This window comes from Heterocephalus glaber, unplaced genomic scaffold, assembly GCF_053883595.1.
Source record: "Heterocephalus glaber isolate CG9 unplaced genomic scaffold, H.glaber_assembly_v1.0 deba00001479, whole genome shotgun sequence".
Lineage (NCBI taxonomy): Eukaryota > Metazoa > Chordata > Mammalia > Rodentia > Bathyergidae > Heterocephalus > Heterocephalus glaber.
The window spans coordinates 11,640,115-11,654,366 of NW_028258316.1; the positions used below are offsets into that span (position 1 = coordinate 11,640,115).

General features: G+C 36.8%; 1 protein-coding gene across 16 annotated transcripts in view; it reads left to right on the forward strand.

Moving 5' to 3' along the window:
• Strbp (spermatid perinuclear RNA binding protein) overlaps positions 1-14,252 on the forward strand; it is a 184,496-nt gene that overhangs the window by 80,377 nt on the left and 89,867 nt on the right. For all 16 annotated transcript variants that reach the window (XR_015439755.1, XR_015439756.1, XR_015439757.1 and 13 more), the window contains 3 exons: positions 4,404-4,548; positions 13,385-13,476; positions 14,003-14,098. Coding sequence is in view for 12 of the 16 variants with exons in the window: in XM_087182802.1 (XP_087038928.1) it covers positions 4,404-4,548; positions 13,385-13,476; positions 14,003-14,098 (333 nt within the window). In the remaining 4 variants the exon portion in view is untranslated. The remainder of the gene's footprint in view (positions 1-4,403; positions 4,549-13,384; positions 13,477-14,002; positions 14,099-14,252) is intronic.

Genomic DNA, 14,252 nt, shown 5'->3' on the forward strand with positions numbered 1-14,252 from the left:
ATCACATTTAAAGCACATTTCTGGTGGTTAATACACAGGATATATTTACAAAATTAAGGTGGCTGTTAAGGTACAATCTTAAACTTTTCAGGTGTATCTTGCTGAGAGTGTTCATTTTTTTCTAGACTAGGACCCCCAACATTATAAAAATGGTGGTGAAATGCAGAGAAGAATTGAAAGATCGAAAAGAGCGTAGACAACTAAGAGATTTTTATAGATGATAACTTCAAAGTTGAAGACTCAGCTAATGTAACAGTCACCCATCTGTTCTGTTAATGGAAAGTCACTATTCCTTGTTTCCAAACCTTCTTCACGTTGGGTGCATTTAGACTATTTTAATGTTGGTGTGCTCCCTGGAGGATGCTTCTGAGGCGAGAGGCTCCCCAGGGCTGAAGGCAAGAAGTATGGGGCTCTGGTCACACCGAGACCTGTCTTGCCAGTCTACCCTAAGTGCCAATTAATTGCAGCACTGATCAGAAAGCTGTGATCATCATTCAGTTTCAGATGTGTGTTATAGGCAGTCTAATTATATTACAGCTGTTAGATGATTTCATTGTCTTCATATCTTATGTCACAGAAATAGATGTCCAAACTTTGAGTTGTCGCATGTTGGTTCCTATTTCTTTTACTTCTAAAAGGGGGTCTCTTTTTTTCTTCAAATAACATGAGCACTAAATTTATTTTTGTGATATTGGTTACTGGGTCATTTTCTTTTTCTTTCTTTCTTTTTTATAAGTACCAGGGATCAAACTCAGGACCTTGTGTTTGGGAGGCAGGCGAGGTGCCACTGAGCTAAATCCCTAGCCCAGGATCATTTTCTTTTATATTCACCGATGTGAATTTAAAATTGTCTCTCTGATACTTTTAATCTACACACACTCCCTACCCCCTTTTAGTGGTACTGGGGATTGAACCTAGGATTTCACACTGAGCTACACCACCTCAAAAGTTTTAAATTTTGAGACACTGTCTTGCTAAGTTGCTGAGGCTGGTCTTAAACTTGTGATCCTCTTCCCTCATCCTCCAACTGTTAGAATTACACCACACCCAGTTTATATACTATTCTTTTTTTTTTGGTACCGGGGATTAAACTCGGGACCTTGCGCTTCCGAGCTTCCGAGGCAGGCACCGGAACTACTGAGCTAAATCCCTGGCCCTTATATACTATTCTTAACACTCACATTTATATTACTTGTTGACACATTCTCCTACGTTAATTTTTGAGACACATTTTTCTGTCTTAAATTTTAAAATATTGTACTCCAAGTGGCAGGAAATATTTAGCTTTTCCACATTCAATTTTGATGGAGCAATATTTTCTGATCTTTTATAGTGTTTCTGTCCTCCTGCCCTCCCACATCCCTCCTTCCTTTCCTCTTTCATTCATCCCTTTGAGAGCCTGTGGCTCCCCTGAGGAATGAGTGACATGGAATGCAGTAAAGTTTTGTGAATTGAGAGGCTCAACAAAAGTGATTTCTGACCAAATGCTTTTTGGTATAATATTAGTAAAATTTCTCTTGCATTTTTTTTTGTATTGTTTTAGAATTTAATCTGTATTTCTGTTTTTAGTGTAGGGAACATTATTTTTTAAAATTTTATTTTATTTAAAATTTTTTTTGGGCTGGGGTTTTAGCTCAGTGGTTCCGGCTCCTGCCTCGCAAATGCAAGGACCTGAGTTTGATCCCAGGTACCCCCCCCAAAAAAAATTTTTTTTAGTAGACATTAATTATAACAAAGTAATAATCCAGAGGTCAATATAGTACAGGCTTTTTCAACCATGTCACCCTTTTGTGTTCCCTTTAGTGAGTCCTGTTTCTTAGGAGAGATCATATTTCTCATCCTCAGTTTTGTCTGGATGGAAAAAAGGGTTGAGAACCACTGCTGTAATAAATCAGTTATTAACTCAGAATGTATGTCACATCTCTCCAGCTTTGAAGGTTCAACAGATTGGGCCATCCTTTGGTCTGTACTCATAGAGCTTTCTTTGTATAGATCACAACTGTGTGAACTCTACATTGTTCCTTTCCTGAGTGAGGGTCTTTATTTCTACATATTTCCAGTTTTAAAATATTCTTGTTGCCTGTTAAGTGTTCAAGGGAGGAACCCAGAAGAGAGAGTAGATTGTGCAGGCCATTTCAAATTAGAGGGAGGAGGGGCCTTTTAGTCTTGAGAACCATAGAGTAAACCAGTAATATAGTCTATATTTCTGGTAAAGATACAGTGGTACTTAGGTTCATGAACTTAATTCATTCCATTATTCTGGAGAAGATGGCCACATTCGTGTTTGTGTAAGAAAGATGGCTGTAGGGGCCAGGGATTTAGCTCAGTGGTTCCACCACCTGCCTTGCAAGTGGAAGGATCTGAGTTCAATCCCCGGTACCAAAAAAAAAAAAAAAAGAAAAAGAAAGAAAGATGGCTGTTACCTGATACAGTTTGAAACAAAAACAAAATTTTGCCAAGTGCTTCTCTTTGTGAGCCAAAATGTTCACAAAACAAACATTTGTGAACTGAGGTACCACTGTACATTTTCCTGTCTTAGATTCAGTTATGTGCATGTATACACATAACACAAATGCCTTCACATGTATACACAAGCACTCATTATTATTACTAATATTTTAGGAAATTATTTTAAGTGTGACTTCCACATATTTCCCATGTTTTAGTTACTTTTCTCGTTGCTGAGACAAAATACCTGACACCCAAAGTTAAAGGAGGAAAAGTTTATTTCAGCTCACAGTTTGTAGAGGTTTTCAGTCCATAATTGGATGGCTCCAAGGCGGGGTGGCATGACAGAGGACCATCACAGATGAGAAACAGTTCACTGTGGGCAGAAGGCAGGAAGCCAGCAAAGCAACAAAGTACTGGGGCAGCAACAAGCGGCAAGCAGTGACAACAGCAGCTCTCTTTTTGTCCCTTATTATTCCATCAGGGTACCTGCCCTTAGAGTGGGTAGCACTCACACCCAGGGTGGGGCACCCTTAAATCCTAGCATCACACTGAGAATCAATCCCAGCATCATGTCTTTAATGCCAGCATCACACACTCTAGATCCAGCCACCTCTGAGAAGCTCCACCTGTTACCATATGAGGCTTTGGGGTGACATCTAGACCGCCCCCCCCAATACTCTGTTTCCTTAGTGTTTATGGTTTTATTTTCTTAGGGATTAAAAATCTTTTTATGAACATTTCCCATAGCAAAATCTCTAGTTGTCTAAGTGTCTTAATTAATTGAAGCTGAAACATATCTTTTCCCTGCATGACTCTAGGGTGATGAACTTCTTTGAAGCAAAGGAGGCAGAGGATGACTTCAACCAGAAATCACTTAACACTTAGCCTAAAACTTACACTGTATTCATTACTTTACCTATGTCTCACGGTGATATACATGCATAACTAGAAAATTGTTTGACTTATTTTCCAGTGACATCTTTAATGATCTTTTATTGGTAAAATGAACTTGGATGATTTTCTGCTGTTTCATTATATTTTGGTTCTGGTTCTTCCATTCACTTCCTTCTTTGGCTTCCTCTGTTCAAAATTAGGATAATGAGTTTTCTCTCTTCCTACTTTTTGGGGAAATGTTTAATGGTGAAATGCTGTTTTTGTGTAAATATGAGTTCTTTTAATACACAGTGACGAGTAAAGACTTAGTGTTTCCATTCAGTCTGGCTCTTTTATGTCAGATAATAAATATTAAATTCCAATACCAAGAAAGGCCTTGTGTGATTTACTATTACATTATATATTTAATGTATGATAAAATATTAAATATAACTTAAATGATTCTGATGGGGTGATTAATTTGTGGAAGACCTCTAAATTGTGTATTTATAATTGTGTTAAAAATAGCAATGTAAGTTTTCCTGTGGCTGTCACGAGACTTGTCATAAAAGAAGTGTATAACTTGTTTATACTCATTTCTTTTGCTAGTAAGTAACTGTGCAGAGACCCCTTTTCATTTTTACTCAGTTTGATTTAGAACACTACATAATCTTATATTCACAAGTCCTTGGCAAGTAGGAGGTCCTATTTAGGACTTCCCAATTATTTATTATTTTGCAGTAGTTCTCTGAAATAATTTCAAGAACAATAATTTGCCCTTTATCACATAATGACAGTTGATGGTATTAACATTTTACTTTTAAATATTAGAATGGTTTTGAATATTCATAATTGTATGGATAATTGACATTGTGATGGTTTTTTGAGGGATAGAGAAAGATTTGCTTGTAAGTTGGGAGGAGAGAGAAGTTATCTGTAAAGAACTAGTTATGGATTTTATTTCCTCTTTTGGCACAGTAATTCCAGTTGTTAATAACATTTGAAAACTTAGTGAATGCATTTACTTTTTGAGATTTTTCAATCTAATTGCATATTTTTGAAATCTTGGTGACTTTCAGAAACTCACAGAAGAGAAATACCAAGTGGAACAATGTGTAGATGAGGCATCTATTGTAATTCGGAATACAAAAGAGCCCACACTAACTTTGAAGGTGATACTTACTTCCCCTCTAATTAGGGACGAATTGGAGAAGAAGGATGGAGGTACACTTATATAGATACATATGTATATGTATATAAATTTGGATTGTGTTGTGCATATAAGACCTCTCTTAAATGCCATGTTAACTATGCTTTATGGGTTTACAAAAATCACAATCTTTGTTTTATGCCACCCATAATATTTTAAACAGCTTAGTTTTACATAATCAATATAGTATATTTTTCAAAAGTACATAATTTCAAAATATGAAATGTTAGTTTAAAAACCTGTGCTTATCATTTGGGTCTTGACTCTGCTTTCAGTTTCCTACCAACTTGGTGTTCTGTTTTACTTTGCCTAGCATTGCTGTGGTATCTGTATCAGCCAGCTTATTCTAAGTATTTTGGCTGAATGATCAGATCTCAGGATTACTCGTGGGTCAAAACAAAATTGTTTTCAAATCACTCACTTGAGTGTTATTTTTGACTTTTAATAACTATATAATCTTGTAAAATTTATGTTTTGTTTAGCTGCCTGTGTGTAGATTTGTTTTATAATGTAAGGAATGTGAACTGGGGGATTAATTTTTTTCAGTGAATTTTTTTTTTTTTTTTTTTGGTACCAGGGATTGAACTCAGGTCCTTGAGCTTGTGAGGCAGGTGGTGGAACCACTGAGCTAAATCCCAGGCCCTTCAGTGAAGTTTTTAGTCAATTTTTTGGTGTTTGTGACTTTGTTAACATTTTGAATATGATATATGTGAGAATTGTGTTTTAAACTTTTTTTCTGAAGTTAAAAAATACTTGGTTTTTTTTTTCAATGATTCTCCATGCTTATATATCATTACCAAAATATACTCATGACAAGTATTAAACACAAAACAACAAAGTGTTTACATTAAACAATAAATTAGAGCTTCCTTTCACAGGTGGCAGCATTTTAAATGCAAGTTTGTAAGTACTAAATATTTAATTGTATCAATTTATCCAGAATTGTGAGTTATAAGAAGCACTTCCTGATGTTTATCCTTAGGGTTCAGGTTTGGACTGGAGCAAGTCCTTGACTGCTTATCTCTCTCTCTCTTTTTTTTTTTTTTGCTTAAATTCTTTTATTGGTACATTTTAGGTATACAATATGTTTACATTTATCATTGGGTGCTTGTACCTATGCATGATGTATCTTGGTTTAAAAAATACTTGTTATATGATAGTGTCACCTTCACAAACGTAGAGTGAGAAGTCTGTTATTGGTAGTTTTGAGAAGTAATGGTAGAGGTGTGGTGGGATTCTTTTTCTGATGTTTTTATCCTTTCAAGTTAGCTAGCTCTTCAGTCCTGTCTCAGGAAACTTTGCCATGTGATGTTTTCCTTATGTCAGACTTTTGATCAAATGTCCACCTCTCATGACAATTGAAAGGCAGTGTGGCCTATCTGGGCCAGTGGGGATTCTCTGTTGCTATTTTTCATTTCTTAAATTTCAGCAAGTCTCATTGCTGACTCTTCTACTTGAAATACCACCAATATGGTAAGAAATATTGGTTAGTTTCATAGTTTATTTCAAGTTGGTGATAAGGGTAGAAAAAAGTATACATAAAGGAAGTTAGATTTTTAAATTTTTGGTAGACATTATTCATAGGATTCTTAAACTAAAAGCTATAGAAATAGTTTAAACAACGTTTTTGGGGGTAAAATCAGTTACACTATACCCAGTAGATATATTTATGGGTCATATTTTAATCAAAGTGCATCCAGCCTATAATTGAGTTTATCCTGTACTGCTTCACCTATTTATAGCACCTATGGTACCTCTGAAGAATCAATCTTAAACAGCTTAATTTTTTTTAACAGCAGAACTTTGATTTCTGATGTGTCAAGATAAATGTTAATTCTGGTAAGCTGTATTCTGTTTGACCCTGTAGTATAAAACCAACCATTTTAAAAGTAGAGTTGTAATTACAGGTATTGTTAAAAATTATTTGAGTATCGCTTGTTGGCCTTTTGGCTAAGATCAAGTGTAAAAATTATTTGAGTATAAGGAGATGAGAAAAAGACTGAAATTGCCAAAGCTTAGGTTAATTGTGTGTTTGCTTGCATCTGTTGGTTCAAGCAGTCAAGAGACTATCAGTCTTCCTTTTCCCAATAGTTTTGTGCACTTACATGAAGTTTTGCCATAGCTTTTAGTAATACCTTTGAGCTTAGTCTGTTCCCTTAAAAACCTTAATTTCTGTTCATGGAAGCTGAAAATGGATTCTTAGTGTATTGTACCCTTGCAGGAACACTATTTATCATAACATGAGATTTGTAATAAAATAGGAGTGTTGTAGTGTCTGCTCAAGATGTTTGAGTTACTAGGAAGCCAGAGACCTCCATGAGCTGATGTGTTAGACAGATAAGATGAAGGAATCATCTTGAAACTAATGTTTTACATGTGTTACTTCCTATCCTTTTGAGTAGCAGAAAGATTTGCTTTGCCATTATCAAGAATGTCCCAGCCCTGTTGACTCACTTGATTTTTATAATTTACTCATTTTGTCTAACCTGGGCTTTGTCATACCTGTTGTGTGTATCCTTGGGCAACTTGGGAAATCCGGTGTGACTGAGCATTTCAGATATGGGCTGATTCATTTTGCCCACACTAGGTACTCCTCATCCGGCAATGCAGTTCTTTGCAGATGCATGGCATGAAAGTACTACAAGATTCATTCAGATTCTGGGGAGTTCTAGGACTGAAAAATGGGCCCCCCTTTTTAATTTCTACTCACTTTCTCAAAGTTTTAAGAATACTTATTGTAACTTTTTTCTTGGAGACATTTTCCTATTGTATCTTGACTTCTTTGACCCATCCCCAAACAATTTGCAATACCTACCTCATGCATTTCACTCCCTTCTTTTAATTTGCCACATAGTTTGGTAAAATCTAAATAGTGCAGAGCTGGGCTTGGTGGCTAAAGACTGTAATCCAAGCACTTGGAAAGCTGAGGCAGGAAGATTACTGCAAGTTTGAGGCCAGCCTGGGCTGTATAGTCAGTTCAAGACCAGCCTGAGCTACAAAGCAAGACCATGACTCAACAAAAATAAAAAACAAAAAACAAAAAAACAAAATCTAAACAATGGAAAAAAACATAGTTGAGAGGCAGCAGAACCAGGGAACTGAGACAAGTTAGAGCATCAAATTTATCTCCTTAGTCTTACCTGTGTAGAAGTGGATCTAACTACTTATTTTAAATCACCGCTTATATTTTAAATTGCTAGAGTACACTTTGAATATCTTTGGTATTATTCATGATTTCATTGTCAGACCTCCTCCATATTCTACCCTTTTACTTGAAGGCCCTGTGGTAACCATTTCCCCATTAGTATTTCACGTTTCTTTTTTAAAAAGGTATAGGAGAAAAAGCATAGACCTTGGTGCATAACAGCCTTCGGGTCAGTGCTTGCTCCCTTAGTGTTGCTTTGTGACAGTGAGAATGCTTCATTTGGAAGTGTAGTTATTAAATATCTCAAAAAGTTGTTTGGAGTTTAAAGGAAAGAATGTATGTAATATGACTTATACTGTATAATTACTGGCACAAAGTACCTGCTCAGTGAATAGTGGTAACCACTCGGCTTACTAAAGACTTATAGTGCAAACCCATCTAGTCAGACTGCTTTGAGTTAACAGTGAGAGTAATAGGTGCACAATAGAGACCTGAACTGGAACGTTGTTAAACTCATAACCACTCACTGAAGTGTAGTGCTGGAATTAGCATATAGTATTTTCTGCAGTGCAGTAATAATTCACTGGCTTATTGTATAGCTGGTGATTTATTGAGGGCAGAGTTCTTTTTTCCTATCCTTATCCTCTATCCTTAGTGCCTTTGTATGATACCTGATACATAGGAGATGATTTAAAAAATACCACACAGAAATCTATAAAGTGAATTTACACAGCACATTGTCTGATAAATAGGACTGTGCAGTGGGCAAGAAAGAAAGCATTAACAGTGAGTAGCATCTTACAGCTCAAGCAGTATGTATAGAAGATTCATCTCTGTTAAGGTATTTTGTGACCTACTGTGTGATAAGCATTTCTCTCATATATCACTTACTTTAAAAAACCCTCACTAGGGCTGGGAATTTTGCTCAGTGGCACCATGCCTGCCTCGCAAGCACAAGATCCTGAGTTGGAGCTCTGGTACTAGAAAAACAAACAAACAAACAAACAAACACACCTCATGACAGCCCTATGAGGTAGATACTGCCCTGGTTCACAAATGAGGGAAATGTCACATATGCCCAGGTCCTTTGACTTGAAGTCCAGTATCCAGTGCGCTCTCCCCTCCTGTCTGAGGGTATGACCTGCATGAATGGTTTAGCTACTATAGTCATTGTGAGCACCACAAAGTCTCAGCTCCTTTTGGTGCTTGTGATTTTAAACCAGAAGTATATTTGCTATTAGGGGTAATAAATCATCTTTTTATTATGTTTCTAATGCAATTTGAAACCAAGTGGATAGGCAAACTAGAGACTCTTCTAGGACAAAATTCTGTACTTAGTACTGGGCTGGATTCAGGAGTGGACAGAGAAGTCCCTGTGAATCTCTTTGTGTGCTGGTGCCTGTGTGAGCTTCTGATTACTCGTGGCAGAAGTTCCTTAGCATGTGTCTGGAGAGCACAACTGGGGTTATAATGATGCTACAGTCTGTATTTCCCTGCCTTTCCTGGCAGCTAATCTTATCCAAAGCAGACCTTTGGCTGTTATCTTTCCAGTGCTTGACTGTCACTGAAGAAAAGTCACATTGAGTGACTACTAGCATAAGTTATGAGAACAATCTCTTTCTGGTTCTACCTTATTGCTACATTTACCTGTCTACATTAGTGTGTCCTCACATTTTACAAGAATAGTGACTTGGGGCAAAATGTCTTCTTTCCAGAAATCTTCAGGGAATTGAGAGAGAAGGGGCTGCCAGGATATCCTCAGGCTAACCGGAACATTCTGTCACCATGGACTCAGTAGATCAGGTCATTCAGACTGTGAAGGAGCCTGTCATGGTGCCCCAGCTCAGTTATTTTACTTTAGAAGGGTCCAGATTCTAGACATGGAACTCCTATTTAACATAATCCTGTTTGGATTTTTCCTGCCCCATCTGCAGGCTTGAGCTTTTGTTAATGGGGCCAGGTAGTGTGCATGTAGATACTGAGAGAAACTGACCAACATTTCGTGCACTTTGGTGTGATTCTGGTCATTGATCCAACCTCTGACCAATAAACACGGGTAGGCGTGATGGGCTTCTTCCCAGTGCTTTCCTGGTTCAGAATGTTGGCTGCACCTTCATGCTCTGATGTTAGGTTACTGAGTAATAGTTTTTTTTTTTCTTTTTAGTTTTTTGAGGTGGGGTCTCACTGTGCAGTTCAGGCTGGCCTTGAGCTATGTAGCCTAGGCTGGGCTTGAGCCCACAGCAATCCTCCTGCCTCAGCCTCCTGAGTACTGAGATCACAAGGGTGTGCTGTGGGCGCCCCCCCCCGCCTGAGTAATAAATTTTTAAAAGCTATTTTTCTTTGTTTTTGGCATTTTTGTCAATACCCCTCCCCCTAACCTCCCATGCTATTTATCTGTTTCACTGATCGCTGTTAAGAAAAAAGGGAAAAAAGGTCACACTTCTGTTGTTTCTAATTAAGGACACCAAGATGTCTTTTTATCAGAAAAGCTTTCTTCCTGACAAAATTGAAGCACCTATGTTAATGTCCAGAAATACTAAACTTGAGATTCTGTTACCAGTAGCAATGTTTTCTCAGAAGCGTTTCATTGATTGCCACATTGGTGAATTGATTGATTGATTGATTGGAGACAGGGTTTTACTGTGTAGTTCATGCTGGCCTTGGGCTTGCTACAATGCTCCTGCCTTAGCCTGCCGAGTGCTGTGATTACAGGTGTATGCCACCACACCTGGCGTGAAGTTATTTTTTTAATCAATGGAAATATATAAAATAGTGTATTATTAATCACATAAAGGAATAGGCAGATGGGTGTTATAAGTTGCACTGTAATATATGATTTAATCTTTTTTGTTTTGTTTTGTTTTTTTGGTACCAGGGATCGAACTCGGGTCCTTGCACTTGTGAGGCAGGTGGTAGAACCACTGAGCTAAATCCCTGGCCCGATTTAATCTATTTTAATATAAAAATGAAGGTTAAATGAGATGAATTGTATCTCTTCTACTGTTTGAAATATTTTGGACCTTTTGACTTTTTAACTGTCAGAGCATGAAGAAACCTGGCCATTCTGATGCTGATGTAAAGGGAAACTGTTGCAGATCTTCTGTCCAGTGCCGGTCCCTTTCATCTCTTTTTAGTAGAATCTATTGTCTCCAAATGTTGACTGTCTGTAGTAAGCTGCTGTCTTTTTTGTTTTGTTTTGTTTTGGTACTGGGGATTGAACTCAGGACCTTGTGCTTGGAAGGTAGGCATGGTGCTGCTAAGCTAAATCCCCAGCCCTTGTCTTTTTTTTTTTTTTCTTTTTAAAGTAAGATTTTGTGGTCATAATCTTGACTCAGATGAGTTTTGTCAAAATATTTTTCAGTTGTTCCCCACTTAAAAATATCTCTGTCACATCAGAATAAGATATTGTTTATAGGCTCTGACCACTGGATGAAATACTTACTACAAAGTACAAAGAGAATTTTGGCCCAACTTGTCTTTTTCTATTCGAACTTCCTTTGCTTCACTTCCCTCTTCCTTTGTTTCTATCTTCTAACATCTCTACTTGGTAAGATAGTAGACTAAATCACAGCTTGCCATACTGTTAATTTAAAAATTGGAGTCACAAAAAATAAAAGCAAAGTCTTACACCTTTCATTTGGATTACGTTATCTAGCAGCCAGTCAACCTTTGTCATGTCTAACTTGTAAGAGATTCTAATCATTCATTTATAGTAGTTGTTTTATTTGCTATCTGAGCTTTACATAGGTGCTTGTGTTGACCACAGTTAAATATTTTGACACAAAAACATTAAAATGAGTTAGTTGTATATTTTTATATCACTTAAAGACAATATTGCCAGGTGTGGTGGCACATGTCTATAATCCCAGCACTCTGGAGGCTGAGGCAGGAGGATTGCCAAGAGTTTGAGGCCAGCCAGGGCCATGTAGTGAGTTCAGGACCAACCTGAACCACATAGTGAGACCCTGTCTCAAAACAAAAACAAAAAGACAAAGTTGAGCAAGTCCTGCAAGTTAGATCACCTATGAATACCAATAATATATTTGTTTATATTTATATGTAAGTACACATTAATAATTCTTTTTGAGGCTTCCCATTTTTTGAGTAAAGGGGGGGAGTAATGAAATGAGACCCTGTGTTGTGGCATGTATTGGCAGAGGGAACAATGCGGATATCTTCTGTAGAGCTTGCCTGGTCAGAAAATAAGCATGTAGCACTTCATCCTTTAGAGTGTTGAAACCAATATAGAGAACCCATGATTCTTCCTTTAAAATATTCGCTTTTAGTTGGGCTTTATACTTTCAGTTTTAATTAATGGCATTTTATCAATGGGAATAAATGGTTGAATTTGCAGTAAGAGTCCCTGAAAACTAAGGAGACCAAAATGATCTATGTTCCATTCAAAAACACTTACATTGTGTCAGTTGGCTCACACAGATGTGCTACTGAGTCTTGCTACGTTTTGAGAATACTGAGAAGAAGTGATGGTGGATTCATTTACATTTTAAGAGAGTTCTTTTGCTAGACTAATAAGTCTGACTTAATTGGATTGGATGAAGTGTTATTCCCCCAAAATATTTGTATTATTTTAAATAATGCATCAAATTGTCAAAAAATCTTTTAAAAATCTAACCATTTTTAGTAGTTCAGAGGAAATAAATTTGACTATATGGATTTGGATTTAGATCATGTGACATCAGGTACAGGTATTTTTCATTAATCCCTTTTATGTTTGAATTTTTAATTTTTCAGCCTTTGGGCTAGCTAAACCAACTTTAAAATGTTGAGGCACTTCAGCTATAATTAGATATGGTCTGTGAACTGCCTTTATTAAAAAGATATCTAAAACTTGGAATGTATTTTAATTTTTATAGTTTTTTTTTCTTTTCTTTTTTGTACAGGGATCGAACTTGGGTCCTTGCGCTTGCACAGCAGGCGGTGAAACCACTGAGCTAAATCCCCGGCCCTTATGTTTATAGTTTTAATATTTTGTTCAGAGAAGAGATAATAGCACTTCTGCATAACACTTAGGTTTCCTTAAAAACTGATCAGTTGGGCCAGGGATTTAGCTCAGTGGTTCCGGTGCCTGCCTCGCAAGCGCAAGGTCCCGAGTTCAATCCCCGGTACCAAAAAAACAAAACAAAAACAAAAACAAAAAAAACTGATCAGTGATCAAAATTTCTTGTATTAAAAAAAAGTTGTTATTGTTCCCAGATTTCTTTTCTTTGTACCTTGGCAAAGGAAAAGGCATTATGTACTTACTTTGTACCCTGTGTTTTTATCCATGCTTTTTTTGGTACCGGGGATCAAACTCGGGTCCTTGCGCTTGTGCAGCAGGCGGCGAAACCACTGAGCTAAATCCCCGGCCCCCATATCCATGCTTATTAATAAGATCCCAGATTGTAAGAAGCTGTGGTTACTGATTTGTTTACTGAATGAATCCCTTTGTGTTCCATTGCACTTGTCCACAGATTCCACTCTCAGGACTCTTTTTTTTTTTTTTTTTTTTCTTCAGGACTCTTTATTTAAATAATTGCGCATATAACTTTTCAAAAAAGCAACAAAGCCACATCATGAAATTTTCTGGGAGTCTTATTAGTTTACTCAGATGCTACTATTCTTTTTATTTTTTACCCTTTGGTAATGTTAACAAGAACCCCTAGGGCAAATTGTATCTGTAACTCTCTATCCTATTTTACCATTAGAAAATGTTGCGATGAGAGATCCTCTGGACTTACTGGACAGGCAGAAATGCTTGAATGCCTTGGCGTCTCTCCGACATGCCAAGTGGTTTCAGGTTGGCTATTTGTTATTGTCTTATTGTTAATTCTGTCCTTGTGAGGGCTTCATTTGGAACACCTGCCACTTACTGGTTTCTGTGCAGTATGTAGAGTGGGGGTACTAGCTCATAGAGTTTTGGGGTAAATGAATTAATTTAGGTAAAATACCTAGAATAGCTTCTATTATATAGTTAATTATGTTTTGTTATCGTATAATTCTTTTTAGCTTAATATTCAAAATTGTAAATGATGGCTCAAAGTACAAACATGGGCAAAAAAAGCTAAAAGTTAAGAAAGGCAGTAGGCAGAATGGAGTTGTCATGATGCTACAAGAGGAATTTTAATATTATGTTCCTTTTACTTTAACATCTGGTTTTCTGAACCAAATTTACTACTTTTGATAACTTGGTAATTTTGGTTTGCTTGAAAGTGATGAATGACTTGCTAATTAGTATTCATTTTAGAGAACTGATTCATGATCAGTGTACTTAAAATGAAGAATGGATTTCAACAGGGATATTGGAATCATTTTGTTTGTTTTAGGCAAGGGCAAATGGATTAAAATCATGTGTAATTGTTCTTCGTATTCTACGTGATTTGTGCAACAGAGTCCCCACATGGGCACCATTAAAAGGATGGGTAAGTACTTAAATACAGTTAAAAGTAAGTTCTAAGTTTTGAAGCTGTAGCAGAGGAATAACATGGTACTATAAAATAACTACCCTCTGAGCTAGCTATGGTGTGTGTTTATCTGTTTTTGCCCTGGAACAAATATATATATATTTTTATGCAT